This window comes from Dinoponera quadriceps, unplaced genomic scaffold, assembly GCF_001313825.1.
Source record: "Dinoponera quadriceps isolate SergipeBrazil2010 unplaced genomic scaffold, ASM131382v1 scaffold3289, whole genome shotgun sequence".
Lineage (NCBI taxonomy): Eukaryota > Metazoa > Arthropoda > Insecta > Hymenoptera > Formicidae > Dinoponera > Dinoponera quadriceps.
The window spans coordinates 2,146,468-2,168,291 of NW_014558238.1; the positions used below are offsets into that span (position 1 = coordinate 2,146,468).

General features: G+C 45.6%; 1 protein-coding gene across 2 annotated transcripts in view; it reads left to right on the plus strand.

The window, feature by feature from the left end:
• LOC106749806 (protein slit) overlaps window positions 1-21,258 on the plus strand; it is a 218,444-nt gene extending 197,186 nt beyond the window's left edge. Inside the window, exons 2-30 of one of the 2 annotated variants that reach the window (XM_014629656.1) lie at window positions 2,051-2,122; window positions 2,365-2,508; window positions 6,490-6,561; window positions 6,981-7,052; window positions 7,194-7,407; window positions 7,695-7,858; window positions 8,506-8,577; window positions 8,654-8,725; window positions 8,794-8,865; window positions 8,970-9,113; window positions 9,188-9,351; window positions 11,226-11,376; window positions 12,779-12,925; window positions 13,733-13,804; window positions 13,888-13,959; window positions 14,125-14,288; window positions 14,547-14,748; window positions 14,807-14,878; window positions 14,969-15,040; window positions 15,377-15,448; window positions 15,516-15,679; window positions 16,052-16,271; window positions 16,895-17,204; window positions 18,208-18,421; window positions 18,486-18,947; window positions 19,258-19,464; window positions 19,718-19,867; window positions 20,001-20,140; window positions 20,446-21,258. In XM_014629656.1, coding sequence (XP_014485142.1) covers window positions 2,051-2,122; window positions 2,365-2,508; window positions 6,490-6,561; window positions 6,981-7,052; window positions 7,194-7,407; window positions 7,695-7,858; window positions 8,506-8,577; window positions 8,654-8,725; window positions 8,794-8,865; window positions 8,970-9,113; window positions 9,188-9,351; window positions 11,226-11,376; window positions 12,779-12,925; window positions 13,733-13,804; window positions 13,888-13,959; window positions 14,125-14,288; window positions 14,547-14,748; window positions 14,807-14,878; window positions 14,969-15,040; window positions 15,377-15,448; window positions 15,516-15,679; window positions 16,052-16,271; window positions 16,895-17,204; window positions 18,208-18,421; window positions 18,486-18,947; window positions 19,258-19,464; window positions 19,718-19,867; window positions 20,001-20,140; window positions 20,446-20,532 — 4,240 coding nt within the window. In that variant the 3' untranslated portion in view covers window positions 20,533-21,258. The remainder of the gene's footprint in view (window positions 1-2,050; window positions 2,123-2,364; window positions 2,509-6,489; window positions 6,562-6,980; window positions 7,053-7,193; window positions 7,408-7,694; window positions 7,859-8,505; window positions 8,578-8,653; window positions 8,726-8,793; window positions 8,866-8,969; window positions 9,114-9,187; window positions 9,352-11,225; window positions 11,377-12,778; window positions 12,926-13,732; window positions 13,805-13,887; window positions 13,960-14,124; window positions 14,289-14,546; window positions 14,749-14,806; window positions 14,879-14,968; window positions 15,041-15,376; window positions 15,449-15,515; window positions 15,680-16,051; window positions 16,272-16,894; window positions 17,205-18,207; window positions 18,422-18,485; window positions 18,948-19,257; window positions 19,465-19,717; window positions 19,868-20,000; window positions 20,141-20,445) is intronic. The other variant, XM_014629657.1, reaches the window with a different exon arrangement.
• The last annotated feature ends 566 nt before the right edge of the window (window positions 21,259-21,824 follow it).

A 21,824-nucleotide genomic window follows, 5' to 3' on the forward strand; every position in this document is an offset into this window, starting at 1 on the left:
AAAGAGAACGACACGCATCCTCTTCTATATCAACAGGCGTGTCTAAGCATCTATCTTTCAGAGCTGTCCGGCACGAGAGCTACTGCACCGAGAAATTATTATTAATAATATCGCCTTATAGAAGGACTCGTTTTATCGATGTGAAAATTGCGCGAATTAGCCCCGTCCTTGAGTGGCAAACGACGAAACCTCGAAAGAAACCTCGATCAACGCAGATATTTAGAGAACAACAAACAAATTTTTTCTGGTCCGACGAATTGTCGCCGCGGGCGGTGCTCAGGCACTTCTCTATTCAGTTCGTTGAGCAAAGCTTCCCCATACAAGACCCGAACGGTAGCCGTTATTACTTTCCGAGAAGATGCCGCGCTATTTTAATTGAGCGTAACACCGTACATAAGACGACGGGGTCCCCGCGAAAGGGTCACATTAGAGTTCCTGGAAGCGCAAATCCGTCGTGTAAACGGTGCACGCCAAGTTTCCGTCTTATTCCGCGAGTTGACGGTTGGTTCATGAACCCCGATATCTCGACGACTTTGAATGATCGCGATAATGACGAGCAAACGAGCACCGTTACGTCGCGTTCGCTCAAAATGTCTGCAAAACTGCTCTGCTTATTGTTATATCACGAAAGATAATCTCCGACTGTAGCGAGCTTTTACTCGAGACACAAACCTGCTGCCAAATTGATCCAAGAATCTGGATTACAACTATTGTTCCATCATTATACTATATCGGTAGTCGTATCTAGTACAAACGAATGTTGTGTAAAATCTTTTTCTTTTATATATTTCAAGATGTGTGTTGAAGCATCGTTCATCCTTCTGTCGGCGACATTGTTTGTATGTCATAACGATGTTCATTGCGTTCATTCTACAACGATAACACGGGAGAAGCGACGTCGTTCATTAGTTAGCTCGTAAAGCTCTCTCGTTAGACGCTGGGTGGCCGTTTTATCCCGTCGAGAATTAATCGAATTGACGATAAAGTGGATTATGCGTTCGATGGGCCTCGATTCCGTAATGCGATCGGCCATGCTTCTCCCGCGGGAAGTATTTTCAGCTTCCTTGGAGTATAATGATTCGTAATTAGATATTATACCTGCATTAAGGAGAGGGCGTTTAATAAAATTAGCGGCAAGTACTCATTATCTCTCTCTCTCTCTCTCTCTCTCTCTCTCTCTCGGGGTATTAAGTAACCCGTGTCTGATTCAAGATGATTTTTTTTCTGCCTCTTCTCAAAACATCTCTATTTTACCCTACTTGAGAGAAATTAAAAGAAATAAGATATATTATACCGAAAGCGCAGAGATATACATAGGGAGAACCTTGGGAAGAACTTCGGGGGATATATGTGGAATAATACAACCTTGCAATATTTTGTGTGTGTGTGTATTCGATAGGAAAACAAGATTTACTAGCTAAAAAAGATGAAGTAGAATAAGAATCACGTTTCGCATCTCGAGTATCAGTGAATCGAATCTCACTCGCGAGGTACCTCCGTCACTTTGTCGTCGACGGGGAATTATACGTCAGTGGACGAAAACGAGGGAATAATTTACGCCGGTCGTCAGACCAGAAAGGAGAAATTCGCGCGTTTGAGAGAGAGAGAGAGAGAGAGAGGGAAGGAGGGAGGGAGGGAGGAGCGTTCGTAGGCCGACTCTATTTCTCTCTCTCTCTTTTTGTCAGGTAAAAAGTTTCCCCGGGAAAAGGAACCAATTTAATAAGGCCTTAATAACTTCCCGGAGGGAAGCAGACGCTCGGCTGTGTTTGACGGCCACTTCACGGTCTTCTCTTTCTCGACGTGAAGAGTAAATTCACGCTTTCTGGTAACGGAGAGGTATAACCCTTTCTTTATTGGCGATACCACGCGTCATTTTCCCTCTCTCGTAGCACGATTGTTCCACTTTGCGCTAAGGGTGATTCGCTGAATCGATAGAATTGTATATGAAGAAATCTTACGGCGAAAAGATTCTACCGCACTGTGCGTTAGAAACAAAAGCGCGTGTACCACCTCTCACCACGATCGCTCACTTTGGCTTCTTTTGTTGCAGAGATCTTCAAGGAAATAATATATCGGTGATATTCAAGACGGATTTCGAAGATATGGCGACGCTCCACGTTTTGTGAGTACATTCTTCTGATATTTTATTCTCGTAGGTTCGGCAACTGCGAATTTACTCAATTCAAGAATTTTTCGAGCCAGTCTGTTATGATCAACGGTTGTTCCACGCGTTCGATTGCGTTGCGCGTCAATGATAATCAATCGTGTCGCTCTCTTTCTCGATATCCGTGCTCGATAATCGTTCGTATTTCATTGACGTCACGATAACCGTTTTGGCTCTCGTTGAGTCTTGTCTACACGCAGGTTGCTATCCAACAATCAAATTCACACCATCGAGAGGGGGGCGTTTCAAGATTTGGTGGCAGTGGAGAAGCTACGTCTAAATAACAATCAGATACGCCATCTACCCGATCTACTCTTCAGCAATATGATGAATCTGAAACGCCTGTAAGTATGGGCTTGTTATCGCCGGATTAGATGTTCGCTTCTGTATAGATTTATCGAAATTTTGTTCGTGTAAACATATAATTACAGGTGGATATCTTCCGACATTCGTGAGCACTAACGTTAGCCAACACGCGTCTCGCTAACACGCGTTAGGTATCGACGCGAGCGCGTAAAGAGAGAGAGAATTCGTTAAGAGCCGCGAACGTATTATGCCGTCGGGATTTATGTCGGGATACACGGTATGTAAATGGCGCGAGATACTTCATATGGAAGTTTGCGATATCGCGGCAACATCCGCGGATTTCGCACAAATGACATCTCGGGAGAACAATTACACGTGAGAATGCAGGGTTGGTTGACGCACGCACGGTATATTGCCGCCTCTAGATCCACGTGTTAAGCACACGACGGTTATCGCATAAACTTTTCAGACGACGGCCTACATACCTATCGTACGTATCTATGTGCCGCAACGCAAGCTCTCTCGCGAAACCCGTCGCGGATCGAACTTTCACCCCGGGGTTTAGCCTCTTAAAGACGATCGCTCGATACTCGCACGCGACGAGTAGGGGCGGCAACTGTCTTATTAAAGAGAGAGAGAGAGCAGTCCGAGAAGAATCTTTAGACAGGTGCAAAGAGACGACTGGCTGCCGTCTAAAATCATAATTTTAATTCATCTTTTTGGTATTTCCTTTTTTTCGACAGGAAGAGGAGATGAAAGAACACAATTTACTCTCATCCATAAGCTATCTCCGTCGAGAATAAACCGACCTCTTTTACCGCAGCGACACGGTCCTTCGCTAACGAGAAGAGAGTCACCTCACAAGAAATACCGATCCCGTGATTACGCTGGTCCGTCCATCCGGCTTGCTTTTCCTCCTCGTCCGGTAACATTCTTCCCGATCTTCAATCGAACGACCCGTTCGCAGAGAAAAAAATAGCCGACGAGTAACAGCGATATCGTCTTTATCGTGCCTTTATCGCGATCGAGCGGCACACCGTTTCCGTCCCGGCAGCCGCGCGGTCGAAAAGTGCACGAGCCTCTTTCTCTCGTCGTGGATGACAGGGGAGTACCAACAAGAAAAAGAGGAACGGCGAAAAAGCGGAGGAGGAGATCGTCCATCTATCATCCTGCAAAGTGGGCAAGACGGACTTCTCGGCTCCGTTCGGGCATAACCTACAGTTTCCGACGATAAGGCTGCCACCTTACAAACGGACGTATTATGTTGCGACCTTACGGCGCCATTCTCACGAGCGTTCCGATAATCCTTCATCCGGCGCGCATAAAACGCCGTTAAAATCGGAAGGTTGCTAATTCCGCTCGCTGCCGCCTCTGCTCGCTTCGCACCAAGATATTTCGCCGACTTTAACTTTAGTCGTATCGTTTAATCGCCTTCCAACATCTTTCGTTCCTCTCCGCGTCGGAATAATTCCTTTCAGTCGCACGCGTCACATGTGTCGATAAACTGGAACAATTTCCCAAATGATTGAGCGACATCCCTGTATACACGGCCAACTTGAAAATTCGTCTCTCGGCTGAACGCAACATATGATTAACTCCGATATTCCGCGAAACCTATCTAAATGATACAATTATAAGGGGACTTTCGTAGCCTGCCGTGAAACAAATTGTATTTTACAGCAACATTCGTCCGCCTGAGGCGATAATAACGATTCGAAATTTGAATTTTCGAAACAAAAGAGTAGGGAGAAGCCGTCGGCAGAGATCGCGCACAACAATAATTATCGTGCAATTGTTACTCTGCCACGCATTACAAAGCCGTTACGTTCGCCAGTAGAGATATTGCAATCCTCGCCGCTTAAGTTTCATAATCTTTCGATTATGCCACCGCAAAAGAAGCTTCTGTTACACACAGAAGCGATCCGTCCCGTTCTTATCGCGGTTAACAGCTCCGGCCAACATTCGAAATTGGACGGGTTGCTCGAGGACCACCGAGTCCTTTTGTTAGTTTCGCAGCCGCGTCGAAATTCGGTAATTGCTTTCAGGATTGGCTCGAGCGAGCTGGGAGTTCTCTCCCGTCTTACCGTGATTCGAGGGCATATAAAGCCAACTCTCGTTTTTCCAGTCGCTGTCTTATTGTGTCGCGACTCATTATCGTCCTCCATTCTACGAGTATTCGCCGACTTATATGCCGACGATGAGAGAGATTCGAAATGTCTGTCGATCTCTAAAATATCGAGCGTCGTGCGTTTTATGCTCCGACCAGCGTCTCAACACATACGATCGATTGCTTTTGCAGCGCGCAAAATAAGCTTCGGTTGGCGGCAAATGCAGCCAAATTTCATTACTCGATTCGTGCTTCTCTCTATTCAGAGAGTCTGATTTATGCCATTATAACGCGAGTAATTTATTCGGAATAACAAGCGAAAGAGACATCGTCGAATCAGAGTGGGCATTCGGAAATTTCGAGATTGCTTTTCGCTATTGTGTGGAATTTAATATCCAAAGTTTCCGCAAAAGAGTTTTCTTTTTTTCCTCTCTCGATCTTCTTCTCGATATTATACGTTATCGTAGGACAGAATGTCCACTCATCTTGAAATGTGATTTTAAGCAACAACATTTTTACCCGTGCAATGACGTATGTAGGCGGATATACACTTTTGATCAATAATCGATAGTTAGAAAACCATTTTTAATTTTGCCTCGTAGTTTCGCAGAGTGCTCTAGAGAGATGAACTTTTATTGCGCGCAGCGTGTGACAAACGCTTATTCGATGGCGCGATCAAACTCTGCAGGGACAATAATATTTCGCGCCGACCAACTCGAATGACGCGAGTTCCCTTTGTTCGCGTCCGTCGAAATTTGGTAATTACTTTCTGGATTGGCTCGAGCGGACTGGGAGTTCAATCTCCCAGCCTCGCTCTCTTCCTCCCGATCTCGCGTTCTCCGTTTTGCTTCGTTTTTCTTATTCTTGTCTTCATCCTCCGCCACGTTCTCTCCCGCGCGTTCCCTCCCGTAAACATAATTATAGATTGCGAGCCAATGGGATGGTCAGCCAGCCATTCTACCTATCATCACGAGCCTCGTCATTAGTCCTCTCAGACTTCGGAAAGAGGTTCCGCGCGATTTTCACTTTTCGCAATTTCAATCGTTTGGCCGAAAAATTGCTGCTCATTCGATGAGCGACCTAACAGTCTTTGCGATTATTTTTTTCGTCCTTTTCGATACCCGCACTCTGTTTAGTTCAGTCGCCACTTTATTTTCTTCTCTCCGGTGTTATTCGGGATAAGCTGTCATTTTCATTATATAATGGCGACAATTTAACGATAACGGACTCGCGATCACAAACATATGGGAGATACTCCGCTAGGATCGAAGGAAGCCTCTTCTTTTAGCTCCTTGCGCGCAAACTACTTCGAAACTTGCTGAGTTGGAGGCACCTGTAAGATGACTGTTGCGTGAGAAACGGTCACTGGTTACGCGCAATCTCGACCGAGGACCGCGAGTCTATAACCTCTCACGTGACCGGGTCTGATGCACGTGTGGCCGGTCGCACGACTTGGCGGAAGATAATCGCGCGGCGGCATTCGACGCTCTTGAATAATTGATCGAAAATGTAGGACGAACTCGCGACTACGCGGTCGCGATAAAGTGGAACGAGCTACCCACCGATGATGAGGAGAACGTGGTCATCCGTGAAAGGCCGAGAGACGCGGGTTAACGCGACGCTGACGAACGTGACGCCGATGGATTTTGCTAATTTCCTTCATTTTTTGCGCGGAAACTAGGTCGAACGGAATTCGCGATTATTCGATAAAAGGTTTCGCATACAAGATAGTCTCGCTTTGTCGAAGAAGGCAGATGATGAACTCTTCGACCCAATACTTGTACACATCTTATGTTTTCATCGATTAAAGCAGCCGTGAAACTACGTTCTAAGATGATAAAATTAAAATAAGATATGATTGTTTGGATGTAATCGACATTTCTCGAGAAACTATCGTGTTTTTCTATCGCAGAGACCTCAGTCACAATCAGATCGCCACTATAGGACCGAAGACTCTCAGAGGAGTGTCCGCTCTCAGACATTTGTAAGTATCTTATCGGATGCATCCGTTACAGATTGTCCCGTAACGATCTCTCTCTCTCTCTCTCTCTCTCTCTCTCTCAACTATTTAGTCCAGTAGTCACGTTGTAACTCATGCGCGAGATATTTTATGTATGGCATTGCAGCGCCAGGATGGTTCTCTCTGGCAAAAGATTTACCGTTCACGATAAAATTTCAAACAAAATTTGCCACATCACACTGAATGTATGATAAGTACACATCTATTGTGTCAGACAAATATTCTTTGTTGAAAATAACTAAACATCTATTTAAAAGAAGGAATTTTTTAATCGTTTTTCTTAGCGATAGAATGATACTTTTCTTCGTGTATTAAAGCGCGAAATATCCGATTTATCTAGTCAATCGAATCACTAAACACAAATTGTTTCTTTTCCTCGGTAGATTGCTCGACAACAACGTATTGACCTGTATAGACGAAGCTTCGATACGAGAACTCAAAGATTTAGAAATATTGTAAGTAATTCCCCCCCCCCCATAAAAATTTGATTGCGTAGACTAGGTGTAGTCTAAATTTCATGTCACTCGTGTCGTAATACAAGTTTGCGAGAGAGAGAGAGAAAAAAGGAATACACGCGCGCTGAATATTCATTTCAGAATGCTCAACAACAACAGACTCGTGACTCTCGGCAAAGAGACGCTGAGCGGCTTGTCGCATTTGCGAACTTTGAAGCTTACGGATAACGCACTCGCTTGCGATTGCCATTTAGCATGGTTATCGCGTCATTTGAGAACTTATCCTCGCCTGGGGCAACACACGCGGTGCGCATCTCCGGTTCATCTCAAGGATCGTAATCTCGTGGATTTGCAGGTGAGTCCGACGTTGCCGCCGATTGAAATTTCACTTTGTAAAATCCACGAACTTCAAATTGCTCGTAATATCGATATTGACAATCGCATGTAAAAATTACTTTGACCAAATTATCTCAAATATTTGCTTGTCAATAACATTTAATAAAGAGTGAAACTCTCTCTCTCCAGTGTTGCGCGAGAATGTTTCGCGAAGGGAAATTTTTTTACGAAACATCACGGCAATCGTTAGGCTATCGATTTATCGATACTCGCGCTCTTTGTTAACCCGAAACCCATTGTTTGCAGGAGCACGAGTTCAAGTGTTCGGGCCTGGTCGAGCGAACGGGATCGGAATGCAGCGCTGAGCCCCAGTGCCCGCATCCTTGTAAATGCGCCGATGGGATCGTTGATTGCAGGGAGAACTCCTTGACGAAAGTGCCAACCCACCTTCCCGAGGACACCACTGAGCTGTAAGTGAAACTGCGGATTGTGCGTACTTACCTGTTTTTCGTCTGAAATTTATTTCTCGTTCGAGCGACGTGTTGACCGACTTAAATAAACGGTCCTCTTTCAAACGTTGGCTCTCGCTGTTTTCTCTTGTCGCGGCGTTCTTCACCGATAATATTTCCAATTGTTCTTAATAATAAAATCGCTGAAAATGCTGTTTAAGGGAGGCGATGATAATAATATTACAGAGGTCATCCTCCTGAGTAATCTTCAGAAGGCTGACTGAAAATAACAATCCCGTGTCATTGGGGATTATTTTTCGAAGCAATGAGTGGTCCAAATATTTCATTGAAACGATTTCTTCCATCCAGCATGTCGGCTAAAGGATACTCAAGAGGATGACATCTGTAATACATGATGGGGGAGGCTGATTAACCCACTCTCTCCTCCGTGAGTTTGTGTTCGTATCATCATTTTATCATAAAACCGTGAGGTCCGAAATAACAGTATACTCGACGCGCAGAAGAAAGAAAGGAACGATTTACTGTCCTCTGCCAGGGGGAAAAAGAATGAAAAGAAAACGTCGATGTTTTGTTGAGCGGCCGCTAGAGAATGTGTGCATATTCGCCAACTTACTCTTGTAACTTGTTTTCTCCCCGATTGGCCGCAGGCGTTTGGAACAGAACGGCATCACGGAAATTCCACCCAAGGCCTTCTCGCCGTACAGAAAATTGCGAAGAATGTGAGTGACTGACCTAACACGTATAGACGTTTCACCGCACGAAACGTTTTTCATACTTTTATGCTTTCGCCCGCAGTGACTTGAGCAATAACCAGATTAAAAAAGTGGCGGCGGACGCTTTCCATGGACTGAAGTCTCTCGAATCCATGTACGTATCTCTCCGATAAGACATTTTCTTCGTGACGTTCGTATGAGCGGGGATATATTTCTTTGCAGAGTCCTATACGGCAACAAAATCACAGAGTTACCGGCTGGGCTTTTCCAAGGACTGACGAATTTGCAGTTGTTGTAAGTAGCTCCGGGAAATTGTAGTGAGTTTGCAAGAGTACTCTTGAGATCGTACGAACAAAGTCTCTTCGTTCTCGCGTAATCTGTGAAAACTTTTCTTCCAGATTGCTGAATGCCAATGAGATATCGTGCATACGAACAGACCTGTTCAAAGACTTGACCAGCCTCACCTTGTTGTCCCTCTACGACAACAACATACGTTCGTTAGCTAATGGGACTTTTGCCAACCTGCGAAGCATTAAAACGCTGTTCGTACCTTTCGTTACTTCTCAAAGATACATTCCCCGCACAATATGTCGACCAACCTTTTTTTCCTCTCTAGACACTTGGCGAGAAATCCGTTCATCTGTGACTGCAATCTGCGCTGGTTGAGCGCGTATCTTCACGCGCACCCTATAGAGACATCCGGCGCTAAATGCGAAATGCCAAAGAGAGCGCAGAAGCGAAAGATCGATTCGATGCGGGACGACAAGTTCAAATGTAAGGGTAAGCACGATTCGACTTTTCCGGTATATCTCTTCTTAACACTTCGGCAGGATAGTACAGGTCGGTAGTTTATGCGCGCGATGGAATCGATCATTTTCTCGAGCGACACCTTTTCTTTTCTCTTGATACATACGCGCGAAACATCTAGCGTACCGAGCTGTCGGTCTGACTTATCTCTTAGAGAGCAATCAAATTTACGGATAATTGTAAATATGAAAAATTGAATTAATCCGAAATGTGTTATTCCTTGCGTAAGAATCACTCGATCGATCGTGTCACTTTATTATCAATCACGTCGGCGCTTCCATATATCCTCCTTCTTGTGCATCCCATATTCAGATACGTACGTCTCCTCTCTCTCTCTCTCTCTCTCTCTCTCTCCTTTCTCTCGATTCGTTCTTGTCGACACGTCGGGAACAGATGACCAGACAATCTATATAGGTTCTCGTGCAACCAAGAGAGGACCCCTTGATAAATGCTTTGCCGGATGGATGGATATATCTCGCTAATCGTAAAATAGATCCCGGCAGGTATGTTAACGTTGGCTGATGTTATTATATGCGTTTGCAGGCGTCTTGTTGCTGCAACGACGGTAAACTTGGCGAAGCCACACGTCTTTGACAGAGATATACTCCCTTTCTTTTTTGTTTCCCATATTTTCACTTTATTTCCCTCATCTTTCAACGACTCTGTAATTTGCGAGAAATTCATCGAGACATTCTTTCCGGCGCACCTTTCGCGACGAGATTTTTTGCTAACGCCGTATCCGTTTGAGAATAATACCCGGAAGTTTCTAACCTTCCTTTATGCGGCTTCACCCGGATGCACTTTCCTTGTACCGCACCATACAATCCCGAAAAACGTATACGCCGCTCTGTATGCGTCGCTACATATATGAGTGTGTCCGTACGACACAAAAACAGTGTCTACATCTTTGCGTACGTATAGTCGCATAATATCGCAGAGGGAAGGTGTTCTGCCCTTCAAAATCTGACTGACATAAATTCAGTGTAATCGCGGTGGCTTGGTGGGTAAAATTCATTCGTTATCGCCTTATCCTTGGCGATAATAATATACAATTGGGGGAAAAATCAGTAGACATATTGCACGATTCAAAGTGTATCGGAAAAATAAACATATATGTGCCGGTATAAACGCACATTACCGTATAGTTTGGCAAACGAGAAAGAACTTACGCGTAAAACTTGCGGACAACTTTCGCCTGCCTCCGGCAAAAATGTATACAACGCTCCCGCTGCTGCGAAGGATTTCGCGAGAATTAAGGGAGAGTGCTTCCTTCCGCTGAAGGAAACGAATGCTCCCCCTTAGAAGGAACCGTTCGCCGGGGACACAACAACGGCGAATAATAACTCTCGATTGATTCTCATCTCAGCGACAAGTCGCGAACTGATCGAAAGAAAGAATAGATAATCCTCCTTCTCTCGTAGTACACGACTTGTAATTGTCTCTCATCTAGTAACTGGGTGGCCGGTTATACACACGCTGCAATGTGTGTATCGTCGATATAATTACGTATGCGTACATCACACCCGGCAATTTGTAATGTGGTGTATAATACGATGATAAATCATTTCTGCCGTGGCCGCACTCATACATATTCAGCCCACAATGTTAAACTCACTCGATGTGTGCGATAGTACATACGGCATTTCGGTTCGTCCCGTCATTAATTACGCTTTTCACGATCAAAATTTATCGAATCATCATCGTGTAACTAACCGACGTCTTTCTCCACGTGCCGAGAGAACATTTCTTTCTTGTGCTGCGCGACATCTCGTATCGTCGAGAGGTGCGGAAGTGTTGTTCAGGCGCGATTGTTCGAGTTTGACTCTATTCCGAAACTCTGTCTGCAGGTGACGAGGAACTGTTGACGAAAAGGGCCGGTGAGTGCATTCTGCCTGGCGCTTGTCCCGCGCCGTGCACGTGCAACGGTGCGACAGTCGACTGCTCCGGCAAGAGATTAACTTCGATACCAAAAGACTTGCCGCTCTACACGTCAACTTTGTGAGTATCTCACTCGTCGCGAGAAATCTCTTATGTGTGTGTGTGTGTGTGTGTGTGTCGACACCGCTGGAATCGAATGCCCAAACCGTCGGCGATAAACGATTGTTTTCTTCGGGATGACATCCGAGTAGAGGAGAAAAAAATTCCGATGCTAAAAGATGAATCGTTATCCCCAGCGATATTTTATTTGATACATCGTGAGCGACGAACGTAGGCATGCAAAATAAGAAAACCAAAACTCAATTTATGTCATACAGGATGTAGCAGCAATATATTTTGCGCGGTTATGTTTGTCACGCTGAACGCACTTGCAGCGCGAACATTTTTAGCACCTCCCGAAATACTGTGTGACATCGCGCCGATGAAGAGGTAGTTGCGGTCTAAAATAAGGAAAATATTCCCGCCGAACGTTTCGAGCTTTCGATACGACAGTCGGTCGAGAACGACGATGAGTGTTCGCTCTCAGCATACATTACGCTTTTAACGGTATCTCGTAATTACAAAATTATCAGAGAAGGAACTTGAAAATCAAAGCAATGGTAGCTTGCACAATAATATTGTGCGATTATTTCAATTTATCTCATAATAATAGTCGTACCTTGTTGTCATTTTGTTTTTTCTTACAAGAAAAAAAGTTATCCCCACTATTGGGATCGATCGGTTAGGATGAAGGTTTCGTCTGCCGAGAATTTCTTGTCGCTTGAATATTAATTCGACCGTCGAACCAAATAATCATCCGATTAAATCATGGAATGCGGTGAAAAAAGGACAATGAAGATTGAACTATTATTCGCGGTAAATTATGCGTCCGATCCGATTTATCCGGGGCCTTGGAGAATAATTAATTTCTCGATCGGTCTGTATGGGCTTTTAAAATACGCGCAACGCAACTCGATGTGTAAATGATTATCATCTCAACCGCACGTCATGTAATCGCGCAAAATGCTTCAAAACTAGACAGTACATGAAAACGAAAAATGGGGAATAGAATCTTTACGCTCAATTTTGCGCGCAAAGATTTCGAGTTGATAATTTTAGCCGAACGTCAGAGAGAGAGAGAGAGAGAGAGAGAGAGAACGTAATATTAATTACGAGCGAAGCAAAACAATCAACTGCAAGTTACACTATTGCTCGCGGTATATCGCACGAAAATTCTGCAACGCACCAATTTCTGCGCGAGAGTTATTTCCACGTGCAATTCGTAAAATTTATTGGGCGCGGCGCATTGTTATAACGCGGTAGCGAATAAATTGCTCGGCAGTCGAAAACAAGTGATGGAGTGTAAACGAACGAAAAGTACCAATTTCGCTTCTCTTGTCCTTTTTGCCATCCGCTAACAAACTTCACGATATATGCCGCGCTCCGACGACACATGATCAACACATTATCTTTGATGCGCCAGATTGTTGAGCAACAATGAACTGGACAAGATCAAGGCGGACGGCTTGTTCGAGAAGCTGCCCGAGCTGCAGCATCTGGACTTGAGGAAAAATAAAATATCTCGCATCGAGGCGTCCGCTTTTCAAGGGGCTCACAATCTCACCGACCTGTAAGTCTCAACGTGAGACGGAATTATGCCGTTTTCGTACACTACCTTCCTCCCGGCTTCTTCTTCCTCTTCGTTCCAGAGTTTGTCGCCACGTCGGAAAACTTCGCCGGCACAATGGGAGCCGTTCTGAAAATACCGTTGTGTAACGCCGTTTTCTTTGCGCGGTCTCTCCTAGTCGATATTTCCAAGTTTAGAGCATCTCTCGGGAAAATTTTCGAACGCCGTGTATTGTCCTCCGGCGGACAATTATTAAAACAATAGCGTCGGTTTTCCATTGAGAAGATTCTCTCTCGGTGTCTGGGATGTCTCGTCCAATTGCTCACATATTGCTAGAAACGTCACTTTGCTCAATCACAGCAGCAGTTGATATTCTATTCAAGAATTGTTGTTTAACCGTGCCAGGGAATGTTAACACTTTGCGGGCCGCTGTCACGCTGACGTGACTTTTGCTCGCCAACGGTTATCGGCCGCTGTCACGCTGGCGTGACTTTTGAAGGCGAGCAGTAGAACCTGCGTGAATCTCGCCGGCGGCAGCGTAACGGCGCTTCGATAAATGCGCGGTCCGCAAAGTGTTAAGACGAAACAACACATTTTCTTATCAAGAATTAAATTCAAGTATGGTCAATACAATGTGTGACAACGGCTCTTCCGAGAGATTTGGGTCGTCGCTACAAATTCATGCCTATTCGGAGAATCGAAGGGATATAAAAGCGTTACACTATGGTACTATCTTGAAAACGACGTCTCTCTTTCTCGCTCGCAATCTCTTCGCATTTTGTCGCAATGTGACGAGCTTTCTTTTCGCAGGCTTTTGTCCGAGAATAGGCTGCGAGAAGTGCACAACAAGATGTTCTCCGGTTTATCGAGCCTTAAAACGCTGTAAGTATCCCGAACGGTCTTTGTTGATAAGAGAAAAAAAAACGCGATATCGAAACGATGACCCCGCGTATGTGATTGCGTAGGAATCTCCACGGTAACGCTATTACGTGCGTTATGCCGGGATCGTTTGACGGGATGGCGCACATACGTACCATGTGAGTAATTTTGCAAATGTTCGCAGATAATCGCGTGTTTACAGAATTTTTGCGCAATCGCCCTTTCTTATCACATGTAGAATCATATTTTGAGAGAAAGATTGCGCAAATTCTCTCAAAAACTTGATATAATCACGTCATTCAATCTCCTGATTTTCTCGGCAGCAACATGCAAGGTAACCCGCTGTCGTGCAACTGTTATCTCGCATGGTTCGCGGGATGGCTCAGAAAACGAGATATGGCTGGCGTCACTGGACGTTGTCACGATCCGCCGCGATTGAAAGACGCCGTCATCAAGGACATTCCGCATCACGAGTTCAAGTGCAACAGTACGTATTATCCGTTCGTCGGAAAGAAAGAACGCAAATATCCTCCTCAGTGAATTTTGCATGTGAACGGACGATCGATATACATATCAATTAAATTTGCAGCGCGCGCTTGTATCCACGATTTACATATTATCCGCGAAGAGAAATTTCACACGTTAAGTCAGTGCACATCTTTATTCACCTCGCGCGATAATATATATATATCTGAATTGCAAATTCTCTTAACCACTCTTAACTATTTTATGCCCATCATCACAGACGACAGTGTGGGTTGCCTAGGCGACGATTACTGTCCGCCTCGATGTAATTGCGCGGGTTCGGTGGTGAGATGTTCGAGGTCTCAGCTTACAGAGATTCCACGCGGGATTCCACCGGAAACCACCGAGCTGTATTTGGATGTGAACGACATCAAGACGATCCAGCCGGAGAGGCTGAACCACCTGAGGATTCTCACCAGACTGTAAATAAAACACCGTATATCTTGCTCTTTCGCCATCTTTAACGTCCTTCGTTTTCAGGGACCTGAGCAACAACCAGATCGGAATGCTGTCCAACGATACCTTCAGGAATCTCACGAAGCTGTCGCACCTGTAAGTCGACGAATATTTATTCCGCGCCAAGGGACTCTCGCGTGAGAGAGAAAGATGATTTATATTGTAATGTGTATATCTGTGTTGCAGAATCATCAGTTACAACAAGCTGCAGTGCGTGCAGCGAAATGCCCTCGCGGGATTGAAGAACCTGCGGATAATGTGAGCGTGCGCAAATACTCGATTAACTCGGCTTTCATTGCACCCTCTTCTTTCGTCGACGTTTTTTGTCGTCGCGAAGAAATTTATTCGACGTGCTCAGCACGGTTGGATTCACGCGAATATCGCTCGCAGCGACATCCTTATGCTAAATCGTTGTGATTTTAATCGCCGACTGACATTTTTTATGTCGCGTGAAATTCTTCCCGCGATTCTTATACATACTATCGGCTTCCAAAGGAGGATCTACGTTTGTTTCCCCTTTGCTTATATATCCCCCCTACGTGTAGCGCTGCCAGGAATTGCTTAACGTAAAAGTGCGCACGATAATCTTTTCAGTTCACTGCACGGCAACGACATATCGGTGATTCCAGAGGGAGCGTTCGAGGACCTCAAGTCTATAACGCATCTGCAAGTATCGTTCCATTCGTATGAAGCACATTTTTTCGATAGCAGCTACTTTTATCGATGTTTGCAGCGCCCTGGGGTCCAACCCGCTTTACTGTGACTGCAGCATGCGGTGGTTGGCAGAATGGGTGAAGAAAGATTACGTGGAGCCTGGCATAGCCAGGTGCATGGAACCTCCTGTGATGAGAGACAAATTACTTCTGACGACGCCGGCTAGTGCCTTCCAATGCAAAAGTAAATATCTCACAAGCTTACATCTCGATTGCGACGAGCAGAATGGCCAAGAGAGAGTCTGCTGTCCCCTCTCTCTGTATCGATCGTTACTCGGAGAACATCTCGCGAATAAAACGAGAACGATTTTCCATTAGTAGACTCGTGAAAAGACTCCATCATACGACTTGCTATCGATGTATTTCGTAAAAAAAAAAAAAAACACGACGCTTGGCCATTACTGATCCGCAATCCACACTATGATTGTTGCACGTGACGGTGTTTTTGATTTCGTAGTACAGCGCGACGCAGTCTGTTTAGTTCGTGGTTTTTTGGCTCAGCATCACGGTAGGGTACTAAAATTGCTCATTAATCGTAGACCTTTCTTCCGCGCAGCCAAGCAACAGCCAGCCGAAGTCTTGGCCAAGTGCGACCTGTGTTACACCTCGCCATGCCAAAACGGAGGATTTTGCGAGGCGCTTCCGGAACGGCAATTCCGTTGCAAGTGCGCGCCAGGATATCATGGGGACCGGTGTCAGCATAAAATTGACGCGTGCTATGGAAATCCTTGCAGGAACTCCGGAACTTGTAAAGTACTGGAAGAAGGGAGATTCAGGTACCTACCTACCGACCGATCTCTCTCGCGGATTGTTCGGAACGAACTGGACGTCTCCTTGTTCTCGTCGCAATTACTTACGAACGTAAATTGCCCGTTGAGAAACTGTCGGCAGATTGTCGGATCGCGAAAGTACAACAATCGTCGGTAGAGAGAGGCTGGTAGTAGTCGGTCGTTTGATCGTCAAAGAATACAGTTTTCTCTGGAGGTTCGAGTAGATGGAGGGAGGACGAAACCTCGAAGCTTAAATTTGACGCGGCTCGCTTATTGCTGTTTCGACGACTTTCGACGCGCGCGCGCCGCTCAAAGTGGCGATCAAATTCCAGCACGCGTAATAAACGGGACCCTCTCTGCGACGACTGCAAACTGCGCGCTGTCAATAACCCGCGCTCGTAACAGAACCGATTATCAAAGGACTATTTCGATGTAAACAATTTCTCATCGCAATATCGAGATTTTTTTCGCATTCTTACCGATCAAAAGTAAACGCCTATTTCTATTTTCGTCTCGAGTTTGTATAAGTCGGGGAAGTTCATCGCCCGCGGTGAAATACATTTGGCGGATCCACCGCGATCGCATGTCGGGCTCAATGTCTCGATTGACGTTCAGTCGGTGTGTGACAGTTGCGACTGCGCCCCCGGCTACAAGGGACTTCGATGCGAGAGCAACGTCGACGATTGTGCCAACAACAGGTGCGCCAACAACGCAACCTGCGTCGACCTCGTCCAGGCCTATCGATGCGACTGCGCCCCAGGATTCATGGGAGAATACTGCGAGGAAAAGATACCCTTTTGTACAAAGGGGCACGACCCCTGCGAGAACGGGGGTCGATGCGTCGACCACAAGACCCACTACAGCTGCGAATGCCCGATCGGCTTCACCGGTCTCAATTGTTCCACAAACTTGGATGATTGCGTCGATCATATGTGCCAGGTCGGTATCTTTCGATGAATTTCTCTTGCTTATTCTGTTAACAACACGCGAAATTACTTTCTCGCGATAGATTGTATCGTTGAGTATAAAATAATTACTACGCTGCTGTGAGAGTCGCACCTATCATTTATTTTCCCGTGGTGGTCTCTAGTGGTAACGACAATTAATTTCGAGCCACTACTACTGCGCACTATCGTGTGATATTCTCTCAACATGATGTATCTCTCTAGTATATATCGCACTTTTAAATACTGTCCGCGCACAAAAGTATTCTCCTCGCGGTATAATATTTTTAATAGAATATCAAGCGAACTAACGACGATGAGATTCTTATCTGACTATCGATTGGCTCCCTTCAACGGTCTTCCGGCAGAAAGAAATCGTTGCAAAAAAATCGACATGTGAAATTTTACTTCGCAAGTTTCTTCGCGTGGTCGCGTTATAACGCCACCCTTTTGCGCTTTCTTTTCTTGGTGTTGACTCTAAATTTATATATAGCATATCACGAGCTCTTTCTAAACGAATTGACCTACAGAAGAGGGAGAGGCTCATGCATATCGTTTACACTCTGTACACATGAAATTTTTCTTCACGCATCTCAATGAGAATATTATCTCTCTTTGAAAACGCATACTCATATTAAAATCGATAAAGTCCGACCGACTTCCTTACGCGCCGCATGGAGCAACATTCGTTGCTTCCAACTATTGATAAGATTAGTACGTGTAACTCGCAGCGGGGGGATATATTATTGCATATATGTGACTTAATACATAGGGATACATGGCCCTTAGTTTGAGACCAGGCATGTGAAACTGGCGGTTCGCCCGATGATTTGTAACCCTCCGCTACTAGTTAGTTGCATCCGCAGTTTGCGTTCCTATCTTATCCGTAAAGTTTACTAGCTGACATTAATAAACGGCAGTATGAGAAACCTTCTTCTTTTTCGAACGAGAGAGTGTGCGTCGCGAAAAGATCCCTTCTGACCTTTCTCCTTTTGCAGAACGGTGCTACTTGCATCGACGGCATAAACAATTACGAGTGTAAGTGCGCGGCGGAATTTACGGGAAGGTACTGTGAGGCTGCGCCCTCGACAGCTATGTTGTATCCGCAGACCAGTCCGTGTGCCCACCACGACTGTCAGCACGGTGCTTGCTTCCAGCCCGCTCCCGCCTCCGCCGCGGACTATCTTTGCCAGTGCCATCCCGGCTATACCGGTAAGTCTATGAACAACCTCGAGAGAATATGGCCGGTACTACACGCTCGCTTCGTTCGTATCAGGAAAACGATGCGAGTACCTGACGAGTCTGAGCTTCGTGGACAACAGCTCGCTGGTCGAGCTGGAACCGCTACGCACGAGGCCCGAGGCGAACGTGACCATCGTATTCACGACCACGCAGGAAAACGGGGTTCTTCTCTACGACGGGCAAACCGACGGGCACATCGCCGTTGAGCTCTTTAATGGGCGGATCAGGGTTTCGTACGACGTAGGCAATTATCCTACCTCGACGATGTATAGCTACGAGATGGTGGCCGATGGCAAGCCTCACATGGCGGAGCTGCTGGCCATCAAGAAAAATTTTACAATGAGGGTCGACCGGGGCCTCGCCAGGAGCATCATCAACGATGGTCCGAAGGAGTACCTCAAGCTTGTCACGCCGATGTTTGTCGGTGGCGTAACGCCAGAAGTCGCGAAAGTCGCATTCACCGAGTTTCACCTGAGGAACATTACGAGCTTCCAAGGTAAGACCGAGTGATTGACGTCAGAGATTGACGAAGAAATTTTGTCTTTCCGCGAAGGGTGGAGCGGTAATAAAAGCGGTTGTAAAAAGCGAAGATTTCACACTTGATTCTCTACCAACACCGATAAAAAGGGGACAATATTCGGTGAAATTTTTCAAGGTCCCTGGTATTTTACAATCAACGTGACTTTACGCGGGGTCACTTGCTCAATTGCTGCACGGCGTTCGACATTACGTGCCGCCACTCTTTATATAGGATAGAGCGAAACTTTCGCCAGATCCATTAAAAGTTTCCTTGCTTTATCTCTCAGGCTGCATCTCCGAGATGTGGATCAATCATAAGTTGGTAGACTTCAGTAACGCCGCAAAGATGCATCGCGTTACTCCCGGATGTACTTCCAGCGAGGAGGAGGAGGCCGACGAGGCGAGAGATATTGTTGAAGCCGAGGGAATTAACAACAGTGGCAGCAACGAGGAGACCATGCCGCAGCAAGAGCACGTACCTCGCGAACATTCCGGTATGTTGTGCCAATTGTATGCCGTCGAGAGAAAGGCTGCCGATTTATCCGCCGCGATTTTACGCGACTCGACTGAACAAAATCGCTTTTCTCCAGCCTGGCGATAACGAAAGATCGCGTAAACACACATCGCGATCGCTTACAAAGAGGCGATTGTTATATATTCTACAGAGCGTACTCTTCCCCCCCCCCCCTTCCTCTTACTCGTTATATGATATTTTTAATCAGGGAGGAAAACAATCCGTGATTGCAGATGTCATCGCATCGGTGACTGGACTGGTGTCTTCACACGCCTGTATCGGTCATGAATGCAGAAAAGGTTCCCAATGTGTACCATCATCGTTTGGTAACAGCTATTCTTGCCGGTGTCAAACTGGTTGGCAGGGACGATACTGCGAGAAACGTAATTCATCATTACGCGCTTCGTATCGATTCTATTTGTCGAATCTTATTTTGTAAATCAAATCACCTGTTGTTATCCTTGTTTTTCTAATCACACAAAAGGATCGTAACGTGCGTTGATATTAATGTCGCAGCAGCAACCTGTCGCAAGGAGCACATTAGGGAGTACTACAGCGAGAATGGATGCCGAAGTAGACGACCCGTAAAGCTCGCTAAATGTTGGGGAAGTTGCGGCAGTTCCTGCTGTTTACCGCGAAAGACTAAGCGGCGCAAGGTACACGCGCCGGATATATATTGATGATCGATTCGTTGATCCGGTATAATTTTCAATTGTCCAAAATATTCTCCCGAGATAATGCCTCTCAGATTTCCGCGAGTAAATTAATATCTCGTCGACATTTGCATTGCGATTGGCTACTGTTGTTGTACCGAGTTGCTCTCAACATACTCTCATCGTTAATTGGCATCGGACGATGTAGGTCATTCCATCTTAGCGCGCGCCAACTACCGCAATTATATTCATCGAGCCATGATTAGCCCCCAGCTGATCATTACAAACAATTCACGTATTAATTTCAGGTCCGATTAATTTGCACGGACGGCATGCGGTACACCAAGGACGTTGACCTGGTGCGTAAGTGCGCGTGCACTCGCAAGTGTTACTAGCCAGTCGACGCATTGCGGCCCCGTCGACACGCGTCGAAAACGAGAAGAAACCCCCGCACCCTCGCTCCACGTGCATCCACGTGTCCTCGAAGATGACGAATGGGAACGCCAATCGGATGGAGGAGAGAAGCTGCTGGTAGATGCGGCATTCCTGTGGTAATATTCGCAAGACACGTGGACACGTCAAGAAAGTGCGTGGTGCAGGCCAAAACTAGATGGACACACACATAGCCGGCTCAGTGTGATATGTATTATTAATGAGAGAAAGGGAGAGAAAGAGAGAACGCGAGAATGATAGAGCGAGAGAGAGAGAATTTAAGAGTACATCTTATAGCTCTACGGACTATCGATATTCGAAGCAGTTAAACGTATACTAAGTATTATTCGTATATAATGACCGATATAGGATATATAGTGACGTGGAAACGAGAGAGAGAGAGAGAGGGGGGGGAGGGGTAAAAAAAAGAAGGGTAGCGCGCGCGGACGTTTGCGATCGCAGACCGCGAGCGCTCGCGCCTTCGTAACGGTTACGCACGAATGCGTACGATTACGCTGTTGATTTAGTGCGGACCTAACTGGTCCTAATCGCGGCTGCGTGCAAATAGGCTTCCGTAAATCTTCTTATAGAGAGACAAAATTCTTAAAGCGGGCCACCTAAAAATCGATGATTGAAATATTAAAAAATAATGTACGTACCTCGATAGTACTTTTAAAAATAAAAGACACGTATTTTTTCTTTTTTTAAAAATTCGATTTTTTTTAAAGTTATTAACAATATCATTTTTCCCGATATTTAAAAAAAAAATTATTTTCTCCTAATTGGCTCAACGAATCTTTGTGAAATTTTATGGGCAAGTCGGAAAGAATAGCCCTTTAAGAACATATTTTTAGAATTCACGCAGCATGTAATTTGTTTAACCGTTTGAGTGCCACGGGCCTTTCTCATTTCCCGATCGAAACTTGCCAAGCGGCGCGATAGCGCTTGTTATATTCCGTGTCGAAACTTGCCAAGCGGCGCGATAGCGCTTGTTATATTCCGTGTCGAAAATTGCCAAGCGACGCGATTGCGCTGTTTTCAGCTTACATGCAATAATCATTTCATATCTCTTTTTACCGAAGATTGAAAGGTCACCGTAAAGTTGTGCATCGAGAAAAACCGAGCCTGCTGTGATTATGGGCTTCGCAGCCCAGAGCGTTGCAGTTTTCAGAAGAGAACAGAAGAAGCGCGATCGCGCCGCTTGGCACTCAAACGGTTAAACAAATTCATAAAAGTTATAAACAATTAGAAATTA